At 39.4% G+C, this 25,127-nt stretch overlaps 1 protein-coding gene across 1 annotated transcript; it reads right to left on the minus strand.

The window, feature by feature from the left end:
- Nucleotides 1–4,783: 4,783 nt before the first annotated feature.
- GKN1 (gastrokine 1) lies at nucleotides 4,784–20,712 on the minus strand. Its single transcript, XM_029231608.1, has 6 exons — nucleotides 20,581–20,712; nucleotides 8,282–8,335; nucleotides 8,059–8,193; nucleotides 6,999–7,109; nucleotides 5,700–5,847; nucleotides 4,784–5,012 (listed from the first exon to the last, which is right to left on the minus strand). The coding sequence occupies exons 1-6, from the start codon at nucleotides 20,710–20,712 to the stop codon at nucleotides 4,918–4,920; spliced, it is 675 nt and encodes a 224-aa protein (XP_029087441.1). The 3' UTR covers nucleotides 4,784–4,917.
- Between the last annotated feature and the right edge of the window lie 4,415 nt (nucleotides 20,713–25,127).

The raw sequence follows: 25,127 nt of genomic DNA on the forward strand, positions 1-25,127 counted from the left end.
CTGGCCCTTTCAAGAAGCATTTAAGATTTTACTCTACTTGAAATCTAAAAAGTTAGTCCACCATGGTTTCATGGATGATGATATTAGACATGAAACTCCTGAGTAAGAGGCAGGGGACTTTATTAGTCATGGCACAGCAAGTGGTATGAGCATGAGATGTATGTGTCAGTGCCCCTTGCCCACAAGTCCCATAGGGGTGATGCATATGGACCTAGATAGATGCTTGCACACACAGTGGGTTGCAGTATAGAGAGGACTCTGAGCTTAGGGAACTAGAATCTTTTATAGTAGGCAGTGAGCATGCCTGCTTTTTGCTCTAAAGAGAGACACTATCTTTACCTTCCCAGGCTGTTTGCTATACAAACGTCCGTGCAAAAATAGTTGAGAAAAAAGGGCCGTCCGTGCCTCTACTTACAAAATGTATAGAAACATCAAGGACCCTTGGAGAATTGTCTCACAACTGGCCCTTTGATCTTCGATGTACATTACATGCTAAATTAAGCTTGTCATGTATCACACACACATGCATACACATGACCTATTGGGAATTTGTTTTGAATTGCACTGAATCTATAGATTGAGGGAGAGCTGACTTTCTTATAATCCTGAATTCCTAATTTATGACCATGGTTTATCTGCATTTATTCAGTCTACCTTAATGTGTCTCAATAAAGTTTCCATAGAAGTCTAGCAGATCTTTTGTTTAATTTATTACTTAGTGAGATTGTATCCTATCTTGCCTCAAACTCCTGCAACGTCTCTCTATTTTATAAAATTCTAACACTGGCCTGCAAGGCTCTTCATGATCTGGTTCCCCATTACCTCTTTGCCTTCATCTCCTTCTATTCCCCATTCTGCTTGTTCTGCTTCAGCCACGTTGACGTCCTTGCTGTACTTTTAATATGCCAGGCACTCTTCTGCCTTAGGCCTTAGCACTGGCAATTTTCCTTTGCCCATAATGCTTTTCTCCCAGAAATATTGGCATGGCTGACTATCTCCTTCAGTCTTTGTTCACGTTACCTCCTCAACAATGCCTATCCTTATTAAAAATTACAAACTGCCTCGTATCTCCTGGCATTCTTGATTCCTCTTACCCTGCTCTGTAGTTTTCCCTTAGCATTTCTCATTGCGGTACGCGGGCCTCTCACTGTTGCGGCCTCTCCCGTTGCGGAGCACAGGCTCCAGACGCGCAGGCCCAGCGGCCATGGCTCACGGGCCCAGCTGCTCCGCGGCACGTGGGATCTTCCCGGACCGGGGCACGAACCCGTGTCCCCTGCATCGGCAGGCGGACTCTCAACCACTGCGCCACCTGGGAAGCCCAGCATTTCTCATTTTATATCCTATTAATTAATAGTAAATAATACTATCCTACCAAATATCCTATTTATTTAAGTATTTGTCTGTTTGTTGAATGTATTTGTCATTTATTTTTGCCTCCTGTAACTAATATTTTAGCTGCATGAAGCAAGGATATTTTCATTTTTATTTGCTGATGAGTTTCAAGTGTGTGCAATAGTGCTACGCATATAGCAGATACTTAAGAAATATTCTTAAATAAATTAAGCAATTTTTCCTAGGTATGTCATATCTCTTGCTGCTATTATGCATGTTATTTAAAAAACTAAAGTTTCTGTATGTTTGCTGCTGACATATTGAAATGCAATTCATATTTGATGGTTATTTTTGTATTCAGAAACTTTTCTAAATGCTCTGACTCCCATAACTTATCTATAGATTTGTATTTTTTACACAGAAAACCATGGCATCTGGACATAATGATAGTTTTTTCTTCTTTTCTTTCCTTCTAATTTTATATTTAATATTTCTTTTTCTTACTTTACTTACTTTCAGCACAATATTTCTAGAAGTTGTGACAGCAGGCATCTTGTTTTGTTTCTTGTTTTAATGGAAATGCTTTCACTGTTTTACATGATGCTTAGAGTCTGTTTAATGAAGTTTACATGATGCTTAGAGTCTGTTTAATGAAGTTTTAGGTGGTCTTAGTCTATTTAATGAAATTTCTTTTAATTCCAAATTTCCTAAGAATTGCTTGTTTATTGTGAATGAATATTCAACTCTATTAGGTAATTTTGCTACTATTGAGATACCTCATAAGTTTGTTGTCTTTTGATCTTTTAATGTGGCAAACTACATTATTGATTTCCCAATATCAAACCAACTGGCATTGCTAGGAAAAATCCCACATAGTCACGCTGTATTATCTTTTCTACACTTTGCTCAATAGGTCTGCTATCGTTTTGTTGAGATGTTTTGCATCCGTTTTTATGACAGAGATTGCCCTGTACTTTTCCTTTCTTATACCTGCCTAGTTTTGGAATCAAGCAAACAGTATTCTCATGAAATGAACTGGAGAGTACATCTCCCCCTGCTCCCATACATTTGAATAGTTTTATAAGATTAGAATAATCTATATTTTCAGTGTTTGTAAAACCTCAACATAGAAACCATCTTGGCCTGGAATTTTCTTGTGTAAATAGAGCTGCAGTGAACATTGTGGTACATGACTATTTTGGAATTATGGTTTTCTCAGGATATATGCCCAGTAGTGGGACTGCTGGGTCATATGGTAATTCTATTTTTAGTTTTTTAAGGAACCTCCATACTGTTCTCCATAGTGGCTGTATCAATTTACGTTCCCACCAACAGTGCAAGAGGGTTCCCTTTTCTCCACACCCTCTCCCTCATTTAATGTTTGTATTTTTTTGATGATGGCCATTCTGACTGGTGTGAGGTGATACCTCATTGTAGTTTTGATTTGCATTTCTCTAATGATTAGTGATGTTGAGCATCCTTTCATGTGTTTGTTGGCAATCTGTATGTCTTCTTTGGAGAAATGTCTATTTAGGTCTTCTGCCCATTTTTGGATTGCGTTGTTTGTTTTTTTGATATTGAGCTGCATGAGCTGCTTGTATATTTTGGAGATTAATCCTTTGTCTGTTGCTTCATTTGCAAATATTTTTTCCCATTCTGAGGGTTGTCTTTTTGTCTTGTTTATGGTTTCCTTTGCTGTGCAAAAGCTTTTAAGTTTCATTAGGTCCCATTTGTTTATTTTTGTTTTTATTTCCACCTCTCTAGGATGTGGGTCAAAAAGGATCTTGCTGTGATTTATGTCATAGAATGTTCTGCCTATGTTTTCCTCTAAGAGTTTTATAGTATCTGGCCTTACATTTAGGTCTTTAATCCATTTTGAGTTTATTTTTGTGTATGGTGTTAGGGAGTGTTCTAATTTCATTCTTTTACATGTAGCTGTCCAGTTTTCACAGCAGCACTTATTGAAGAGGTTGTCTTTTCTCCATCGTATATTCTTGCCTCCTTTATCAAAAATAAGGTGGCCATATGTGTGTGGGTTTATCTCTGAGCTTTCTATCCTCTTCCATTGATCTATATTTCAGTTTTTTGTGCCAGTACCATACTGTCTTGATTACTGTAGCTTTGTAGTATAGTCTGAAGTCTGGGAGCCTGATTCCTCCAGCTCAGTTTTTCTTTCTCAAGATTGCTTTGACTACTCAGGGTCTTTTGTGAATTTAATTTCTTATCCTGAAATAGTGATGTGACAATTCTTCTAAGAAACATGGGATTCACTGCTTCCCAGAAGTCAGCTACATGACATTGTGTCCAGTTGGTGAGTCATGGTTTTCTTTCTTTCTCACTCATAAGAGGGCAGTATCTAAGATCTTGATCTTTGATGGGTTTTTGACAGGTTTCCACATCCCATGGCTTCAGGATGTTTTGGAAGTTCTACTATGCTGGTAGTACACTTCTTATGAACAGCAGTGGAATTGCCTCAGGATAAAGAAAATAATTTTTCCCAATAAGGACTGGTAAATATTGGCATTTTTCGAAATGCTGGGACTCAATGCATTTAGCTTTGTTTGTTAGGGTTATTTAGGGATACCTTATATGAAGACATGGGAATGGATTAGATATCTATTATTTTATGCTATCCAGGATTTTAAAAAATATATATGGGAGTAATTTTTAAAAATGAACTGTAGTTTCATACTGGAATACACAACATTAGGCACATCTGTTTTCTCTGAGATCATTCTCCTTCAGTGGAGACCCCAATGCTGTACATGTACCATGTGACTTCACTCCCCTGGCCATCAAAGAGTAGAGGTTGTGGGCTCTTGAACCATACAGGGTGAAGAAAAATTGGAATTTGGATTCAAAAGTATTAGACTTGACCTCGTGAGCTGGAAAGACACATAAACATGGGAGATGAGGCTCACGTTTTGGTTTGACCATCTTCTGCCATGAGTACAGTAAATGTCATCAAGATGGAAAGAAGAGGGAAGCTGAATTTAAGAGGAGCAGAGAAGAGCTAATATGTGGCTTCAGGGAGAGAGAAGGAGACTTGAGTCTTGGTGCCAGTATAGTTCTTGTTCTCAGTCTTTTTGATACCAGCTGCTTTCTTGCCCTAAGAGTATTTTAGATATTCCAATATCCTTGTAATACACCTCCTCCCCTTTTCTGGCTCAAGCTACTTTGAGTGGATTTCTGCCCTCGCTGATTTAAAACGTTACTGTGCACATCAATTATAGAGCTGTCTTCACGGTAGTTGGATGGTCTTGGAACTATTCCCAGAGCTGTGGTTAGTAGTATCTGAAGCAGCTAAAGGGGTTCTTTATAAGGGACACATCCTGAGTATAGGCTAATGGCTGGGTCTAATGCACTTTGACAACTTGCTGCCACCACATTGCCTTTTTTTCCAAATAGAAATCATAAAGAATTTTAGTGTAAATTGAACTCAGTGCTAAATAGGTTTATTGACACTTAAAGAAACCAGACAGGACTAGGAGAAAACATCTCAGAATGACATCATTAAAAACCATTAGAACCCATATTTTTCTGCGTAGAATATTCTGATGGCTAAACCCACAGCAGCATTTTTTTTTAGTTCTCCACTGTTTCTCCACAGAAGGAAATGTTCAGAATCCAGTATATATCAATATTGAAGCATTTTCCTATGTATAAAATCTGGCTTGGCTCTGATAAAAAGAAAAGAAGAAACCAATATCAATGCCTTTTCGAGGACCTGCTTTTTTAGGGGATTAGAGGCAAGGAATGTCACAGTTTTCAAACTAGCTCTGCAGTAATTTCAAGATTTAGCTAGCTAGCTATCAAGATTAAATCAATCAATTCAGAGGTCTGGAAAGTTGCTGTTATTTTAGGTCCCCGTGTGAACTCTTTGTTTTTACGTAAATTATTCTTTGTATGCCCAGAATTAGTGATTGTTTGAGCTATAAAAAGCCAATAGAGTCTATTGGTGTTCTCCTTTCATTTAGTGATTCATGCATTTCTTTGAATATGTCTTGAGTTTACTCTAGATTCACCCTTGAAAGGAAATATTTCAGGGTGGTTAAAAGCACAGAGTCCAGAGCTCAAATGCTTAGGACTGACCCAGGCAAGGGGTTTGTGACCTCTCTCTGTGCCTGTTTCCTCATCAGAAAGTGAGAATAACAATAAAACCTATCACATAAGATTGCGGTCAGGAGCAAATGAGTTAACACACTTAAAGCACATAGAATAGCGCGTGGCACAAAGCAAGCGCTACAGAAGTGTTAACCTTGATTACCATCTCTCGAGTAATTGGTGTCCTCTGTGGACGTGCCCGGAAAATAGTCTGACAATCCCACCAGCTTTAACTTGGAGTACACAGTAGAGAGGCTACTCACCTTGAATCTCTTCAGCCATGTATGTTGCTATCCCCTTACACAGGGCAATGATGGATTTTCCAAACTGGTCCAGGTTGTTGACTTTGTCAGGGTTGACTGTGTATATCAGGCTCTTGGGAGATGGTTTCCCTCGTCCTTTACCCTGAAGCTGAGTGTGCACAAGACAGGTGGAAAGGAGGAGAGAGAAGGAGCGCTAAGCCCAGTGGTTTGTTGGGTTGGGGGTTAGGTTCAAGGTCAACAAGGGGGTATTGCTTGGCTATAACTTTTCCATAATCAGAATGAAGAAGGATCAATTCCAGCCCTGTATATCTCAGAATTTTGTAGTGTCCCAAGGAATTTAGCGGGTTTGAAACCCCAGCTTTTCGTATAAACAGAAGTCTGAGGGTAAATTTATTCTGAAGGTTGAACCTCATTTGGTCATCTTATATTTCTTGGAATGATTTATATGATAGTCAGTTTCTGAGAATGCAGTTTTCTCTACACTGTCAGGGAAAGTTACCCACTTATCAGTTATAGGGATATGAACTCAGGCTGACATTTTAAAGAATGATAGATCCCCTCTCCCCACCTACCCCAACTAGGGTTGCCAGATAAAATACAGGACACCCAGTTAAATTTTAATTTCAGATAAATAACAGATCATTTGTAAGTATAAGTATGTCCCAAATATTGCATAGGACATACTTATGCTAAAAATTACCCATTGTTTATTTGAAATTCAAACTTTACTGGGTATTCTCTATTTTTATTTGCTACAACAAATAACCCTAACCAACTCTTTTTTTTTTTTTTTTTTTTTTTTGCGGTACGCGGGCCTCTCACTGCTGTGGCTTCTCCCGTTGCGAAGTACAGGCTCCGGACGCGCAGGCTCAGCGGCCATGGCTCACGGGCCCAGCCGCTCCGCAGCATGTGGGATCCTCCCAGACCGGGGCACGAACCCGCGTCCCCTGCATCGGCAGGCGGACTCTCAACCACTGCGCCACCAGGGAAGCCTCCTAACCAACTCTTGCAGAAAAAAGTCCTTGAAGTACTGAGGGCTCCCACTGGTGTGGGCAGAGCTTTGCTCGGCTAACAGTAAAGGTGAGGTGTTTTGATCGGCTTCTGTGGAGGCAGGTGTGAGCCACAGCATTCGAGTGTGGTGGCAGCTCTCTCTCCTCAGGCAATTACCAATTCCTCTTTCCCTTTTGTTGCTCCACAGAACAATATACTGTGGTCAAGATTTCTAGCTGTGACCTTCTCATTATTTATTGGAAATCATAAGACTTCCCTGAGTAAAAATAAAAAGACTTTTATTTTTACCTTCTTTTCCTTGACCAGTGTATCAAGGGCTTGAAAAGAGGGCATGACTGCCTTGTTCATTTTGTGCACAATGCATGACTTCTTCTTAAAGAGCCTGGTTACAGCAAAGCCCTATTAAAGAAGATGGTAGATGGTAAGGAGTTATGTTCTCCAAGGTGCTTTTCTCATCAGAAATTAGTTTCACCAGCAGAGGGAAATGGAACTCTGAGATCACGATGAACTGGGATAAAAGTGTTGGATCTGACCCTGTTTTGCAATCATATTTATTGCTAACATTTGTAAGGATAGACCACAAACTCTTTGAGGGAGAGACTGAGTGTTGAACTTGCTTCAGGTTCTAGCCTGGGAAGAGTCCCTCAACATATGTCTATTCTGCTGAAATAAAATTTTAAATACTATCATATTTTAATCTCCTTTGATCTTCACAACATTTCAAGGAGGCAGGTAAGACAGGAATTCGTTTTCTATTTGACCAGATGATAAAACTGAAACCATAAGGAGTTGGCTTTTCTAAAGTACAAAGTTTGTTAAATATAGAGCTGGTAATTGCAGAGCTGGGTGTTCTAACAAGAAACAACTGTTTTTTTTTTTGTTTTCACTCTCTTACTAATTAATATTGTCATTTACATTTCCTTTGGTCTTTTTGAGTTACAGATGAAATGTCAATTTCTGTCTTTTTAGAAGGAAATTGACAATAGAGTGAGATAGATTGTGCTTTGGCAACAGTAATATTATGAAGGTCTTTTGTCTTTATTGAGGGCTTCTGCAGGTAAGGTAAAAGATGTCATATTTGCCTTATAGACTCACAGCATAGTGGATCCTAATTACTATTCACACTGGTATGAATTTTAACTTATTGTGAGAAACTTATTAACAGCAATTATATCTAGGGAGTGAAACTGGGTGAGCAAAATAAGCATTTTTACTTATAACTCTATGCTTATGTGCAGTTAGAATTTACATCATTTAAACTTTTTTTATGGCTAGCAGGCAATTTTTGTTGTCGTTAAAAAAGAAATGCCATTTTGCAAAGAACAGAAATTGCATGTGGGCTACCTACATATTCATAGTCCCAGACGGAATTCCACGAGTCCCATCCGTTGTTATTGTCAACATTGGCCACGTTATGTTCATTGTTGACACTCACTGACTGCTGCCCACTTCCACCACTGTTGTCGTCGTTGACATTGATATTCTGTAATTTATAAGAAATTGACATTGATTTAATACCACATTTCTTTGCAAATGCATTTTGGTAACACACTTTAAAAAATGAGACTTACATAGTTAGCAAGGGCAGGAGTCAGAAAGATGCCAACAAGTCCATCAAAGACAATCTGAAATCACAAATAACATTGGTCTACTGTTAAATGGCAAAACGATGGCCTCGTCTTCTTTCTTTATCTAAGCTTATAAAAATACTTACTAACTTTACCACTCTATTGAGTGGTCTGTCTTTTCTTCTTCTTTGGTCTTCTATTTTTTTAACCATAGGAAGTTTTAATGATAATGTTGAATTGTAGGTTAATTATAAGTAATTATGTTGATTGTTTTAGAATTTTTAATGTAGGTCTTATGAAATACTGATGAAGTGTCAGTATATTGAAAAATAAAGTTGAAAATGAATAGCATATATGGTATGAAAATGGTTTTAAGTTCTGAGAACCACATCTGAAAATGGTTTAATTTAATTTTCCTATTTATTGCCCTGAATGTTTCTTCTCTTCCTAGACCCCCTAATAGCAGTAGTCTTTTTATTTATAAATTGTTTTAAAGTAATGGATTAGTAAGCAGATTGGATATGAATGATGAGAAGCCAAGGATGGGGTGTCTGGCTGTCAAATGTGCTTAGCAGAAGGGAAGTCAATCACTGTCCCAGGACACCTGATGTAGTCATGTGTCATTGAGTACACAACGCTTGTTCTCAGAACACAGAGCTTTATGCAGGGTGCGTGATTCTGGGTGCTTATCTTCATTCCCTTTGCCTGGAACAAAATGGTTTGAGAACTGCACTAGTAATTCAAGGTAATTTAAAAAATTGGTTTGATGTTTCCCCTGATAGTTTAAGAAGGAGATTAAAAAAAATTCAGAGGTGGAAGAAATTTTAGAGATCTATTAGTACAACATAATCCTTTCACAGATGAGGAAACTGAACTTCAGAAGTTGAGTGACTTGGCCAAAGGTGTACCTTTTGCTCAAGGCAGAACCAGAAGAGAAACCAGATATGACCTGTGTCTGGAGGTCTTTTTTTTTTTTTTTAACCTTCCTATTAGTAGAACTTATTTCTAGGGATTTCCCTGGTGGTCCAGTGGTTAAGACTTCGCCTTCCAATGCAGGGGGTGAGGGTTTGATCCCTGGTTGGGGAGCTAAGATCCCACATGTCTCGTGGCCAAAAAACCAAAACATAAAAATAGAACTTATTTCTAGAAAATGATTTCACACTTGCAACTCCATTATGAAGCAGAGTCTGCTGTAATATATTTTAATGTTTAGTATGTCAAAACATGAAAATATTTACCTGACTCTAGCGCTTCTGCATCCTGTTATGAGACACACAGCACCACCAGTTACTTTGGCAGAATTTTGTGGTCCATTTGCTACACTCTTCAGCCTTTTATGGAAACACAAGTGAGATGTTGCACTAGCTTCATGCTTCAAGTGTTTTCATGAATAAATGGCTACAGACAGGGTCCAAGGTAGAACTTTCTTAGAGATCCATTTCACAGGGGAGAATGTGACAGTAAGTCTCTTGCCAATTTGTTTTGATAATAAGCTTTTTATCTTGCCTGAACATACTCAGAAGTTTTGGTCAAAAAGGGAATTTAAGAAGGTATGAAAAGTCATACATTTTCTAGGGTTAGAGACTGCTTGCTCTGTGCCCAGACCTGAATCAGGAGATCTGGAAAGTAATTTTTTTAAACATAGCATAGTGTAAGATGCTCAGGCATCTGACCAATCCCAGTATGACTATCCTTCTCTATAGAGATGCTTATAAATGCCATGATTCCATGAAAAGAAAAGAGATGATGATTTATTATTATTTTTACAAAATTTTGCATTAAAGTGATATTGTCATAAGAAGCAGACCCCCTTAGCTCAGAATATTAACAGTCTCCAGTTATAAGGGAATAAATTCAAAAGGAAATATCTACTCACTGTGAACTTCATCTTGACTTCACCAAAGCAATGAAGCCAGGCATGGACTCAGAAAAAAAGTCTTCTCATATTTATACTTGACTCAAGCTAGGTGTGAACAGGTGGGGTCCAAGACTTATCTTTCTCCATTTTCCATATCTGTGCTACGTTCTGGTGTACCAGGAAGCCTTTTGGAATATCCGTCTGGTTAGCAAGGTATTTTGACATGGAGTTGATCTGACTCACTCTTTGTTGAAGTTGAAGATATCAAAACAAACTCAGTATGATTTATGATAACTTCTGTTCCAACTGAAGCTGTGGGTGTGGGTATTTTATATATTGACATTACTCAGATTCAGAAAAAGAATCATCCCTAAAATCAAACAAGGCAAGAAACTGTGGGCCTTGTAGATAGCAGCTCCTGGAAGAATGGGGAATGGTTTCCTCTTTGTACCTTTAACCAAGCCGCTGTGTTGCTTTTGCTTAGGTTAAACATGTTCTATTAGCTACTCCCACAAAACCTATAACCTTCTCTGCAATCCTGAGCTCTTTGGATGACAGGACCATACATCTAGTTAGAAAATCTGGGGCTCTCTTTGGTCTTTTTTCTAACCATCCAGTTAGTTACTAAACCTTGTCATTTCATCTCAGTCAGAATTGATGCTCAACTCTGGCTTTGCCCACAGCTTCATTCACCTGGACTTTTACAGCAGTTGTGTAACTGATCATTCAGGTCATCAGTCTCTCATATTCCAGTGCATTTCCCCCACATTTTCCCTAAGGTTGTCTTTTAAAAATACATGTATAAATAAACTGACTCTACCATGCTTAGCAACTTTCACTGGCAGCCTACAAGATAAACTTCAAGCTCACTGGAATGGCACAGACGGTCCTTTATCATAAGGTTTCCAAAGTCTCCCCAGTTGTATCTGTCGCTCTATAAACCTATATTCCAGCTACACCACAGTTCCACTTTGGTGGCAATATTCAGGGTGGTTCATGCCTCTATGCCTTCGCACATGTAGTTCCTTCACCCTGGGGTGCCAACCCCTTGCCTTTCTCTAATTGGTAATTGCTATTTATTTTTCAAGGCCCAACTCACATACCGCTGCCTCCATCATGTCTTCCCCGTATCCAAGGGGGAAACTTTTTTCTTTTTTTTCCTGGAGCTATAAAAGGAATCCCTGTCCTCTTATTTGTTTCTAGATAATTTAATTTTCAGAAATGATGTAAAAATAATTTTTTAAAATGTTTTCATCAGGAGCAGAGAGTAGATCTTGTCACTTGGGCAAACAAGTAAATAAATGCTCAAAACAATCTTGGAGGTGAATTAAAGTTTCAATTTTTTTCCTGCTCTCTCTTACAAATGGAAGCTAGTAAATAAGATTGCTGAGGAGAAAAACTGTATCTCAGGAATCACTGATCTATAAATTTCCCCTTTGGAAACCTTCCTGAGCCCATGATTATCCGTATATGCATGGATTGGAATCACAGCACTGGGTCACATGGTTGTAAAGCTTGCTTAACTACCCACATCATTTTCAGAATGTTAGCATGAGTGGATTAGTGTAGCTGTGGTAAGATTTTGTTTATGTTTTTAATGTGTCCACTAATCTCTTCCAAACTTGCTCTTTAGCTGCAAAAGATCACTAAGCCTGGGATGGAGGGCAGCCATCTGTGAAGAGGTTTCCTTTCTTTATTTTTTTTTTTTTAACATCTTTATTGGAGTATAATTGCTTTACAATGTTGTGTTAGTTTCTGCTGTATAACAAACTGATTCAGCTATACATATACATATATCCCCATATCTTCTCCCTCTTGCGTCTCCCTCCCTCACACCCTATCCCACCCCTCTAGGTGGTCAGCTGATCTCCCTGTGCTATGCGGCTGCTTCCCACTAGCTATCGATTTTACATTTGGTAGTGTATATATGTCCATGCCTCTCTCTCACTTCGTCCCAGCTTACCCTTCCCCCTCCCCATGTCTTTAAGTCCACTCTCTACGTCTGCATCTTTATTCCTGTCCTGCCCCTAGGTTCTTCAGAACCATTTTTTTTTAGATTCCATATATATGTGTTAGCGTATGGTATTTGGTTTTCTCTTTCTGACTTATTTCACTCTGTATGACAGACTCTAGGTCCATCCACCTCGCTACAAATAACTCAATTTCGTTTCTTTTTATGGCTGAGTAATATTCCATTGTATATATGTGCCACGTCTTCTTTATCCATTCATCTGTTGATGGACACTTAGGTTGCTTCCATGTCCTGGCTATTGTAAATAGAGATGCAATGAACATTGTGGTACATGACTGTTTTTGAATTATGGTTTTCTCAGGGTATATGCCCAGTAGTGGGATTGCTGGGTCATATGGTAATTCTATTTTTATTTTTTTAAGGAACCTCCACACTGTTCTCCATAGTGGCTGTATCAATTTACATTCCCACCAGCAGTGCATGAAGGTTCCCTTTTCTCCACACCCTCTCCAGCATTTGTTGTTTGTAGATTTTTTGATGATGGCCATTTTGACTAGTGTGAGGTGATACCTCATTGTAGTTTTGATTTGCATTTCTCTAATGATTAGTGATGTTGAGCATCCTTTCATGTGTTTGTTGGCAGTCTGTATATCTTCTTTGGAGAAATGCCTATTTAGGTCTTCTGCCCCTTTTTGGATTGGGTTGTTTGTTTTTTTGATATTGAGCTGCATGAGCTGCTTGTATATTTTGGAGATTAATCCTTTGTCAGTTGCTTCATTTGCAAATATTTTCTCCCATTCTGAGGGTTGTCTTTTGGTCTTGTTTATGGTTTCCTTTGCTGTGCAAAAGCTTTTAAGTTTCATTAGGTCCCATTTGTTTATTTTTGTTTTTATTTCCATTTCTCTAGGAGGTGGGTCAAAAAGGATCTTGCTGTGATTTATGTCATAGAATGTTCTGCCTATGTTTTCATCTGGCCTTACATTTAGGTCTTTAATCCATTTTGAGTTTCTTTTTGTGTATGGTGTCAGGGAGTGTTCTAATTTCATTCTTTTACATGTAGCTGTCCAGTTTTCCCAGCACCACTTATTGAAGAGGCTGTCTTTTCTCCTTTATTGAAGATAAGGGGACCATATGTGTGTGGGTTTATCTCTGGGCTTTGTGAAGAGGCTTTCATCTGCTTTAGGAATTGTCAGATCACTTCAAAGTCAGAGTGGACAGCGTGGTGCCTTTACACTCAGCCATGGGTAGTCACTTTGGTCCATGGTGCAGTGCCTAGGATACTTTTTGTGTGTCATATCTTACCAAGGAGTTGAGGTTGACATATTTTCCAGTGGGCCTATGGAGTGCTGGTCTGGAAGATGCTCCATGACAAGTAAATAGATAGATAGATAGATAGAGTTCAGGGTTCAATAATCTCCCTCTTAGAGATAGACAACTCACGTTCACATATCAAATGTGCCCAGGAATCTGTTGAGAAGAAATCTATATCATGTTGTTTCATCCAGATTCTTCTAAACTTAACTGACCATAGAACCTGGTTTTTCTTTTTTCTTTTATTGATTTATTTTTCCTAACACCTATTAACATTCCTGTGGGGCAACTTCCTTAGGGAGAAAACAATTGTGCTGCCTCTGAGGATAAATCTTGGATTTAAAAAAAATTCCTCCTTTATATAATATTGCTATTTCAACAGCTTCAAAAATCAGAAGAACCTCTTCCTCTGAACTTTGTATGGTATGTATGAAAATGTGTATATGTGTGTATGGCGGTGTCAACCCTGACCTCAACCCTAGTCTCATCCAAGGTCAAAAGTCTTAAGGAAGCATGAGCAAGTCTCTTGCTCCTTCCCACCCTGAGAGCTATGTTTTATACATTTCCTGTCCTCCCTTGAGAGAAAGATAGGACATGTCGATGTGTTTTTGTCACCTCCATAGAACCTAGAATATACTGGCACATATATGATGCTCCCTAGACCTATTTTAAAATTAGAATTGCATAAAGTAGATGCTCAAGCCAGAAGATAAAAAATGCAAAATATTTATTCACTTCTAATTTTTAGAGCCAGCTAGAGAGGTGCTGCCCTACGTTGGCTATGGTGACGCACCAAGGGAGTCCCAGGAGGTGGTGGTCCCAGTGCCCAGGGTTAGTGTGGGGCAAATCAGCCCCTGAGTAAATAAAGCCTGCTCTGCCCACAGATTTCGAAGCCAGGCCATGCCAAGAACCAGGCCCTATTTTATCTCACAGTGCACACAGCCAGGACCTCACCTCACCCCACACCCTGTATGGGTGGGAGCCCTCTTTGTGGGGATCAAACAGGACGCAATCTGAGTATGATACACTCAGACCACAGATCTGGAGGGCCTTTTAGGGCTGTCCCGCATAAATCAGACTTCTATTTCCCTTCTTTTTCTCTGAGTAGAAGGGAATGTTTACTTACAGGGCACTTTTCCATCATTAAATATCCTCATTCAAGATTCCTTCCCTGGTGTAGATGTGTTGATGGGCTGCCCTCACCGTCAGCATCTAGGAAGCCCTTAGGAATTTTGTCTTCCCTTTAATTCTCGCCCTATTTTCTGATATTTAGCACTTGGCTGGCCTTTAGCTCATGTGGCTTCATGCTATAATTTCTTTTTTTATTTTTTTAAATTTTATTTTATTTATTTAACGTTTATACAGCAGGATCCTATTAGTTACCTATTTTATACATATTAGTGTATATATGTCAACCCCAATCTCCCAATTCATCACACCTCCACACCACCCCACCACCACTTTCCTGCCTTGGTGTCAATACGTTTGTTCTCTACATCTGTGTCTCAACTTCTGCCTTGCAAACCAGTTCAGCTGTAACATTTTTCTAAGATTCCACATATATGAGTTAATATACAATATTTGTTTTTCTCTTTCTGACTTACTTCACTCTGTATGACAGTCTCTAGGTCCATCCACATCTCTAAAAATGACCCAATTTCATTCCTTTTTATGGCTGACTAATACTCCTTTGTATATATGTACCACATCTTCTTTATGCATTTATCTGTCGATGGGCGTTTAGCTTTCTTCCATGACCTGGCTATTGTAAACAATGCTGCAATGAACATTGGGGTGCATGTGTCTTTTTCTTTTTTGGGGGGGTCAATTGAATTTTTTAACATCTTTATTGGCGTATAATTGCTTTACAATGTTGTGTTAGTTTCTGCTGTATAACAAAGTGAATCAGCTATACATATACATACATCCCCATATCTCTTCCCTCTTGCGTCTCCTTCCCACCCTCCCTATCCCACCCCTCTAGGTGGTCACAAAGCACCGAGCTGATCTCCCTGTGCTATGCAGCTGCTTCCCACTAGCTATCGATTTTACGTTTGGTAGTGTATATATGTCCATGCCACTCTTTCACTTCGTCCCAGCTTACCCTTCCCCCTCCCCATGTCCTCAAGTCCATTCTCTACGTCTGCATCTTTATCCCTGTCCTGCCCCTAGGTTCTTCAGAACCATTTTTTTTGTTTGTTTTTTAGATTCCATATATACGTGTTAGAATACGGTTTGTTTTTCTCTTTCTGACTTACTTCACTCTGTATGACAGACTCTAGGTCCATCCACCTCACTACAAATAACTCAATTTCGTTTCTTTTTATGGCTGAGTAATACTCCATTGTATATATGTGCCACATCTTCTTTATCCATTCATCTGTTGATGGACACTTAGGTTGCTTCCATGTCCTGGCTATTGTAAATAGAGCTGTAATGAACATTGTGGTACGTGACTCTTTTTGAATTATGGTTTTCTCAGGGTATATGCCCAGTAGTGGGATTGCTGGGTCATATGGTAGTTCTATTTTTAGTTTTTTAAGGAACCTCCATACTGTTCTCCATAGTGGCTGTATCAATTTACATTCCCACTAAAAGTACAAGAGGGTTCCCTTTTCTCCACACCCTCTCCAGCATTTGTTGTTTGTAGATTTTTTGATGATGGCCATTCTGACCAGTGTGAGGTGATACCTCATTGTGGTTTTGATTTGCACTTCTCTAATGATTAGTGATGTTGAGCATTCTTTCATGTGCTTGTTGGCAATCTGTATGTCTTCTTTGGAGAAATGTCTATTTAGGTCTTCTGCCCCTTTTTGGATTGGGTTGTTTGTTTTTTTGATATTGAGCCGCATGAGCTGCTTGTATATTTTGGAGATTAATCCTTTGTCAGTTGCTTCATTTCACTCTATAATTTCTTTGCTGGAGTATGGAAGCCCCTTCATGCAGAGATTCTGTCTCAGTCTCTCTGCCTCTGTTGTCTTGCTGAGCACCCGTTTGTGATAGTCCCAAGTCAAGTGGTTCATTGTGAGATCTGGACACACTTTGTCACCTGGTGGTGGGGAGTCGGGGCGGAGAACTTCTGTCCTATCCCATGGTCTCAGTTTACTAGTCTGCAGCTAAGACTCTAGTTACTGTCCCTGTGGCTACAGCTTTCAGAGCTTGTGGCAGTGGGGTACTCCTATCATATCTTCCATATGTATTTGTGACCAGGAATGACACATCTGAAAAAATAGCAATAATTACATGTAGAATAACAGTTTAATAATTATTGCTAGAAAGCTTCTAATTCCAGAAAATCCATGCTTATTACATAGTTGTTTTTTTGTATAAGAGAGAAATTCTTTTCAAATTACAGCAACGTGGAAGGAGCTCTTTCTTATGGCATCACAAAGCCTTCTCTTTTTTTTATTTCCTTCAGGACGATGGCCTTCCAAATTATATATAACCCTGCCTTTCTGTTGCTGCTTGTACGTCTGTCCAATTGCATCTGCTGAACCTTCTGGATCCCCTCAGAGGCAACCAGAGATATATTATACCTCTGATCGGTTGTTAACCTTGAGTGTTTGTTAGAGCGCTGTAAACAGAGTTTGGAAGCATCTTGCTAAAAGAAGGTCTGCTGAGTGATGACATCATTTCTATAAAACACATGAAAGTAGAGATAAAGAGAATATTGACTAAGAAGTTCATTTTTCATCACTATGAAGAATAATCGAACCTGGTTAAGTACTTTTATTCTGAAAAGGAACTGGAGAAAATATGCCCACGTGAGGAATAGAAATCACAAAATGAGAGTAACATGTTACTTTATAATTATCTTAGAGCTAATAACACTTTCCTTGTTCGTTGTTCATATTGAGGCAATTTAGAGAAAGTGGTGTGAAAGCTATGCAGGTGCTGTGGTCCTTCAGCCACAGCAATCAGGCCTGGAAAGGACTGAACTGAACACTAGAAGATGAAAACCAGATTCTAAGTGGTGAGGACCAAAGTGCTACAGCTGTGAAGGCCACACCTGGAGCCCAGGTCTTGTGAGGACCCCGTGGTCCCCACATTGAACTATCCCCATGGCTTCCCTGGCAGAAGAGGCCAAAGTAAAAGACTTGCCCTAAGACTGAACAACGAAGCATGGTTTTGTGAATCATTGAGTTTTCTGCAGAGTGACTGATCTGAACTGGTTTGCGTTTCTGCATCCCAGATAGAAAATATACACAGGTGTGTAATCTGTTCACGTCTGGAAGAACACATCCTCAGAGGAAAATGTTGGATCCTCAGAGGTACTTCAGGGAATTTTGAGCTCCATGTTTATTCAGTTATATACTCTTCCTACCCACATCTGCAGTCTCCAGTTCCTGGAAATGCTTAATAAAACATATCCATTCGGACTTATTCTGGAGTGTAATTTTTCTTCAGAGGTCCCACTGCATTTAAATAAGGAACCAACTCCCCTCATCCAGGCCAGGGAAATTTTTTCATTTGCTGTGCTGGCCTACAATTCTTTACTCATTTTCTCATATTGAAAAGTAATCAATTAACAGAAATTAACCATGTTCCAGCTAATGTAGTAAGCACAAGTGCTACAGAAGATTCAAAGATATAAAACAACAAGGACTAATACTCCAAGATCCTGAAATCTGTCTGAGGGCAGGGCTGGCTTTTTGGACATGTGACCAACGTAGTTACCCAGGACTCATACTCAGAAGACAGCCCCATACTTTAGACTTTAAAGTTGCCAACTTGAAATTCTTATTAGTTATATTTCTGAATTTGTGTTTTGTAAGTAAAGTCCAATGGGACAATGCAGCATGCCCTGGGGGCTTGGAGTTGTGGCTCATGTGTGGTCCCACCTCCTGCTTCTCCCCACCTCCTTGGGTGTGCTTTCCACAACCCACTCCTCTACCTCCACTGTGGGGTCTGGGTACAGATGCAGGAAAGATCAAGGTCAGACACGTACACCTGCATGCTGAGTCACAGTGGGGGGGCTCTGTGTGCCTTTGAGGATTTGCAATTATCTTGCAAGTATCCCCATGAGCAAGGGAGTGTGATATTAAATAGCAAATCAAAAACACCATCGTAGGTTGAGAGAAAGAGAGAAACTATGGAAGAAAGGAAAAAGCTTTTTTTCTGTTTTTTGAACAAGGGGTCCCATATTTTCATTTTGCACTGGGCTCCACAGATTAAGTAGCTGTCTCTGTAGGAGACAAGACATGCACATAACATGGATATATCAAAGTAAGGTAAGAGGAAGGTTCTGGGAGGCTTTCCAACTTGTCCAAGGTCACATAGCAGTTAAAAATGGAATAATGTTTTCATGTAATCCAGGAGCTTGCACTCTTTCTTTCATGACTTGAAACTTCTCCAAATGAGCAGTAGAGACAAAACATTCAGAGGAGTGTGAGCTCTTTAAACTGGAGTAGTTATGGAGGTTTCATGCAGAAAATGGACCTTTGGTTGAGACCTGTGGGACACGCCGTATAGACACCTAGGGATGAAGTGTCAGCCTAGGGGAGCAGCAGAGCCAGGTGGTGTGAACTGTAGGGGGGCGTTCAGTGAGGACCACCTTATAATGTTCTTAGTACTCTCAGATTCACCTTTATGGTTATGAAATATCCCATTTAATCACAATTAGATAAAGAAAAGTTGAGTCAGAATTATTCCACTTATCAAGAACCGACAATTTGCTACACACTAACTAAGCTCAAACTATTCTAGGGATTTAATCTTCACCAATAGCCACATGACACTTCTCTTCCTCCCTGGCCTCTGAGCTCAGGTATGCCAATCTCATACTTCCCTGCATGTGTGAACGCTCTTTACTCTTTCCCACACCGATATGTTCCAATATCCTTGAGCTCCTCCCAGTAAAATAATATTTTAGTTGGTGACCATGAGTGTCTCTCTAAAAAAGCAATCACTCATTTTTTTTTTGACACACCTTTAAATTTGATTTGATCTCTTCATGAAGGCACATATTCAGGGAGTTATTTAAACAGGTATGCATATTTTAGAAATGTAGATACTATTTATTGTGTAGAATTTCATGTCTCACTCTAAAATAGATTGAATGTGTGTGTAGATGATGTGGGATGGATGCCTTGGGTCTTGGATGTGTACTAGGCTATTAGTCTGCTGCGACAGAACTCATATTCCGTGTGTCTAGCATAGTTCTTGCCATATGAGTAGGGCTCAATCAAGGATGATTTCAACCTAAATTCATGTACAAAAAAGATTCTCCTAATTTTGGCCACTTTCCTCAAATCTAGAAAAAGCCAAACAATTTCCTCTCTCTTCTTGGATGGGAGGCAAAAAAAAGAAAAGAATTTAAACTAAAAAATAATTCTCCTTGGGCCTGTAATAGTCTCAGTGGAATTCAGCTTTCCTTATCTCTGGCAAGCTTCTTCCCTCTCCCTTTCAGCAAACGTTCAAAATAGTTTGCCAACCTACTCAAGTCCTCAGCATCACTCCTACCCTGCCTACTGTACCAGGAATATAAACGGTATCAGGCTTCATTTTTTTATTTTTATAAATTTATTTATTTATTTATTCTTGGCTATGCTGGGTGGGATCTTCCCCAACCAGGGCTAGAACCCGTGTCCCCTGCATTGGCAGGCAGATTCTTAACCACTGCGCTACCAGGGAAGTCCTGGTTATTAGGCTTCTTGAACTGACATTCCTTCATCTACTGATCACTATCTTCACCCATTCTTCATTCTTTCTTATTTTGGAGAAATGTGCCCTTAACAGTTTCCAAGAACAATATCTCCACCTCCAATGCCCACCTTCCTCCATCAGATAGCTGTCCTTTTTCTCAACCTTTAATATCTTCCTGTTGGTTTGCTACTTCTTTTTTGGTTTGTATGGGCAAATCTCCCCAGTACTAAAAAAACAAGCCAAAAATAAACATGAAAACCTCCCCTTAACTCTACCTTCCTCATAAACAGAGACTTTATAACTTCCCTTCCCTCTACATCTCTTAAAAGGATCATGTCATTTTTCCAAGTCCACATCCTCACCTCCCAGTCCTAGCTCAACCCATTGAAATTTGGCTTCAAGTCTGAAGGGTAACTGGTAGTGCTGGGATTCAAAGTGAACCAGGCAAGGAGCCTAACCCTGAAATCTCTGATATGCTGGTATCTCTTCAGTACTCATGATTTGACTTCTCTTTACTTTTTGACAATGATAGTCTCTTCTTTTCTTGAAATTCTCTTCTCGCTTAATTTCTGTGACACCGCTTTCACCCATTTCTACTTCAACTGCTCCTTCTACCATCTGAACAATTGCTTGCCTCTCTTCTTCCATCTGTCCCTTCAGGGTTACCGTTGGATTCTATGCTTGATCCTTTTCTCTCATTACCTGTCTCATTCTTGCTGGAAGACCTCCTCTATTCTGAACAGTTGAGCTGCCCCTACATGATGGAAAAACAGATCAAACCTTACCAAGCTTCAGACTTGACTTTACAACTGTATATGTTATTAGCAGTCCTCAACCATTTTGACACCAGGGACTGGTTTCGCGGAAGACAATTTTTCCACGGACTGGGGGGTGGGGTGGGGGAGGATGGTTTTGGGTTTATTCAAGCACATTACATTTATTGTGCACTTTATTTCTATTATTATTACATTGTAATATATAATGAAATAATTATACAACTCACCATAATGCAGAATCAGTGGGAGCTCCGAGCTTGTTTTCAGTTGCCACTCACTGATAGGGTTTTTTTTTTTTTGCGGTACGCGGGCCTCTCACTGTTGTGGCCTCTCCCTTTGCGCAGCACAGGCTCTGGACGCGCAGGCTCAGCGGCCATGGCTCACGGGCCCAGCCGCTCCGCGGCATGTGGGATCTTCCCGGACCGGGGCACGAACCCGTGTCCCCTGCATCGGCAGGCGGACTCTCAACCACTGCGCCACCAGGGAAGCCCCACTGATAGGGTTTTGATATGAGTCTGCAAGCAATTGATTTATTATGGTCTCTGTGCAGTCAAACCTCTCTGCTAATGATAATCTGTATTTGCAGCCGCTCCCCAGTGCTAGCATCACCGCCTCAGGTCTACCTTAGATCATCAGGCATTAGATTCTCATAAGGAGTGCACAACCTAGATCCCTTGCATGCGCAGTTCACAGTAGGGTTCACGCCCCTATGAGAATCTAATGCTGCCACTGATCTGACAGGAGGCGGAGCTCCGGTGGTAATGCAAGTGACGAGCAGTAGCTGTAAATACAGATGAAACTTCACTCGCTCACCCGCAGCTCACTTCCTGCTGTGTGTCCTGGTTCCTAATAGGCCGCAGACTGGTACCGGTTTGTGGCCTGGGGGTTGGGGACATCTGTATTAGATGTATTTGATAATCATGTTTCAAAATCACATAGACTCCAAACCAAACTATTTTCATGAGTCCCCAGTCACACTGTTTTTCTATAACTTCTGTTTAGTTTAGTGGCATTTCTAACAGCCAATCAAGATATCCTCAGCTATCCTCAACTCTGATTTCTCACCCCCTTCCTCCTCCACTATCCGTCACTAGAGCCTATAAATTCTACCTTTTCAATATTTCATTTAAGAAATAATAAAAACCTTTTTTCCTGATCATAATAGTAAATTATAGGAAATTGTAGAAAACATGGAAATTATTAAAGAAAATATTGACACATATTTTACTCTGCAGAAATAATCACTGTTACTTTTTAGGTTATTTCCTTTTAATTTCTTTTGAGACTTCTTTGATCCATGCGTTATGTAGAAGTGTTATTTTGTCTTCAAGTGCATTGGGATTTTCCAGTTGTCTTTCTGCTATTGATTTCTAACTTAATTTCATTGTGATCTGAGAACATACTTTGTATGATATCTATTCTTTTAAACTGTTAAGGTGTGTTTTATGGCCCAGAATGTGGTCTACCTTGTTTTTTTTTTTTTTTAAAGAAGATGTTGTTGGTAGGAGTTTATTAATTTATTTATTTACTTTTGCTGTGTTGGGTCTTCGTTTCTGTGCGAGGGCTTTCTCTAGCTGTGGCAAGTGGGGGTCACTCTTCATCGCGGTGCGCGGGCCTCTCACTATCGCGCCCTCTCTTGTTGCGGAGCACAGGCTCCAGACACGCAGGCTCAGTAGTTGTGGCTCACGGGCCTAGTTGCTCCGCGGCATGTGGGATCCTCCCATACCAGAGCTCGAACCCATGTCCCCTGCATTAGCAGGCAGATTCTCAACCACTGCACCACCAGGGAAGCCCTGGTCCACCTTGTTGAATGTTCCATATGACCTTGAGAAGAATGTGTATTTTGCTGTTGCGTTAAGAAGTATTCTATGTGCCAATTAGATCAAGTCAACTGATGCTGTTGTTCAGTTCAGCAACAGTATGCTTACTGATTTTATGCCAGTTTGATCTACCAATTACTCAAAGTTTCCAGCTAGAATAATGTTTCTCTATTTCTCATTGTAATTGTATGTTTTTAACCTCATGTATTTTGATGCTCTTGTTAGGTGCATGGGTGTTAAGTATTGTTATATATTCCCAAGGAACTGACTGCTTTATCATGATGTTATGCCCCTCTTTTTTTTTTTTTTTTTTTTTTGCGGTACGCGGGCCTCTCTCTGCTGTGGCCTCTCCCGTTGTGGAGCACAGGCTCCGGACGTGCAGGCTCAGCGGCCATGGCTCACGGGCCCAGCCGCTCCGCGGCATGTGGGATCTTCCCGGACCGGGGCACGAACCCGTGTCCCCTGCATTGGCAGGCGGACTCCCAACCACTGCTCCACCAGGGAAGCCCTATGCCCCTCTTCATCCCTCATACATTTTTTTGGTTCTGAAGTCTGCTTTATCTAAAATTAATATAGGTACTCTAACTTTTAAAAATTAGTGTTAGATAGTTAACTTTCTTTACCCCTTTACTTTAACCTACTTTTACATATAATCAGTGTCTGTGTATTTAAAGTGAGTTTCTTGAATATAACATATAGTTGGGCCTTGTTTTTCTGATCCACTCTGACAACCTCTTTTTTACTTGGTATATTTAGATCACTCATACTTAAAGTAATTATTGATATAGCTGGATTAATACTTAACATGCTTAACTATTTTGTGTTCGTTACATTTGTTTATTTTTTCTTTCCTTCTTTTTTGCCTTGTTTTTTTGACAGGCTTTTTAAAGAGAAGTTTTAAGTTAGCATCAAAATTGAGTGGAATGTACAGATATCCTACATTCCTTGCCCTCATATGCATAGCCGCCCTCATCAAATGAACACCAGAATGTACATTTGTTAACAGTTGATGAACCTACACTGGCACCTCATTACCACCCAAAAATCAATAGTTTATCATTGTATTTGAACAGTTATCTATTAAATCAATTAAGAATAAGAAAAAAAAGATTTTATTTTACCTTCATTTATTCCTTGTCTGATTGTCTTAGGTATTCAGGATGCTATAACAAAATGACACAGACTTAGTGGTTTATAAACAATATATATTTATTTCTCATAGTTCTAGTGGCTGGGAAGTCCAACAGATCCATAATCTGGTGAGAGCTCATTTCCTCTCTGATGGCCATTTTCTTACTGAGAGGCTTTTCAACTTGTCCATGGTCACATGGCAGTTAAAAAATGGGATAATGTTTTCATGTAATCCAGGAGCCTGTACTGTTTCTTTTATGCTTTGCAGCTTCTCCAAATGAGCAGTAGAGACAAAACATTCAGAGGAGTGTGAGCTCTTTAAGCTGGAGTAGTTATGGAGGTTTCATGCAGAAAATGGACCTTTTTTTCACCTTATGCTCACTAAAAGAAATAAATGGTTTCTTATTAAATAATTGGTTTGCAATTTCTTAATAACTAACAAGATTGAATGTGTCTTATGAATAATAAATAGTGACCATACTATTAGATAACATTTATTGAGCACCTACTGTGTCAGCTACTCTTCTAAGTGCTTTCTGTGTGTACCCTCATTTAATCTTCACAGTAACCCTGTGAGGAGCCATTTTATTACCCTTTCTTTAGAGATGATGATATTAAGGAACAGAGAGGTTAAATAATTTGCCAAAGAATACACAGTGAGTAACTGGAAAACCTAGACAATTCAAATCCAGGCAAGATGTGTCAGGTATGGTTACCTCATAACCATCTCCTGTTATTTCGTTCCCTCTAAACATATCTTTGTCCATTAAAGACATGTTACACGTATTCATTTTATTCTCTTTATTCCCTGTGGATTTGTAAAACATTTCATAAGTTGAGAATATTATCATTTGTCCCTCATATATATGGAAAATATTTCCCTCAGTTTTCAATTTGTTTTAAATGTTGCTTATTTTTTACATTTAATGAATATTATTTTCCTAATCAGGTTTATTGAAATATAAGTTATAAATATATAGAATGTTTATCCTTATTTCTATGAGTTTTGACAAACGCATGCAGTCATGAAACCACCAGCACAATCAATATAGAACATTGTCGTTACCCCGCAAAATGTTCCTTGTGCCCTCTATAGGTGACCTTACCCCTCATTCCCAACCCCTGCAAAACTCTCATCTGTTTTCTGTCCTTTTAGTTTTATCTTTCCAAAATGCCATATAAATTGAATCAGACAGTAGGTAGTCTTTTGATCCTGGCTGCTTTCACTCAGTATAATGCATTTGAGATTCATCTGAGTTGTGTGTCAGTGGTTGGTCCTTTTTATTTATTTTTTTGCTAAGTAGTATTTCATTATATAAATGTACCACATTTTACC

The sequence above is a fragment of the Monodon monoceros genome, unplaced genomic scaffold (genome assembly GCF_005190385.1).
Source record: "Monodon monoceros isolate NGI ecotype Baffin Bay Population unplaced genomic scaffold, NGI_Narwhal_1 Super_Scaffold_19, whole genome shotgun sequence".
Classification (NCBI taxonomy): domain Eukaryota; kingdom Metazoa; phylum Chordata; class Mammalia; order Artiodactyla; family Monodontidae; genus Monodon; species Monodon monoceros.

What these genes read in the sequence shown, in the direction of transcription:
- GKN1 (XM_029231608.1), bottom strand. Translation starts at nt 20,712, where the DNA reads ATGGAAGAAGAGAGGCAAGCAATTGTTCAGATGGTAGAAGGAGCAGTT. An exon ending in CTCCTGCCCTTGCTAACTAT is followed by an intron (nt 8,194 to 8,281) that starts GTAAGTCTCATT and finishes TATAAATTACAG; the next exon opens with AATATCAATGTCAACGACGA. An exon ending in CACTGGTCAAGGAAAAGAAG is followed by an intron (nt 5,848 to 6,998) that starts GTAAAAATAAAA and finishes GTGCACACTCAG; the next exon opens with CTTCAGGGTAAAGGACGAGG.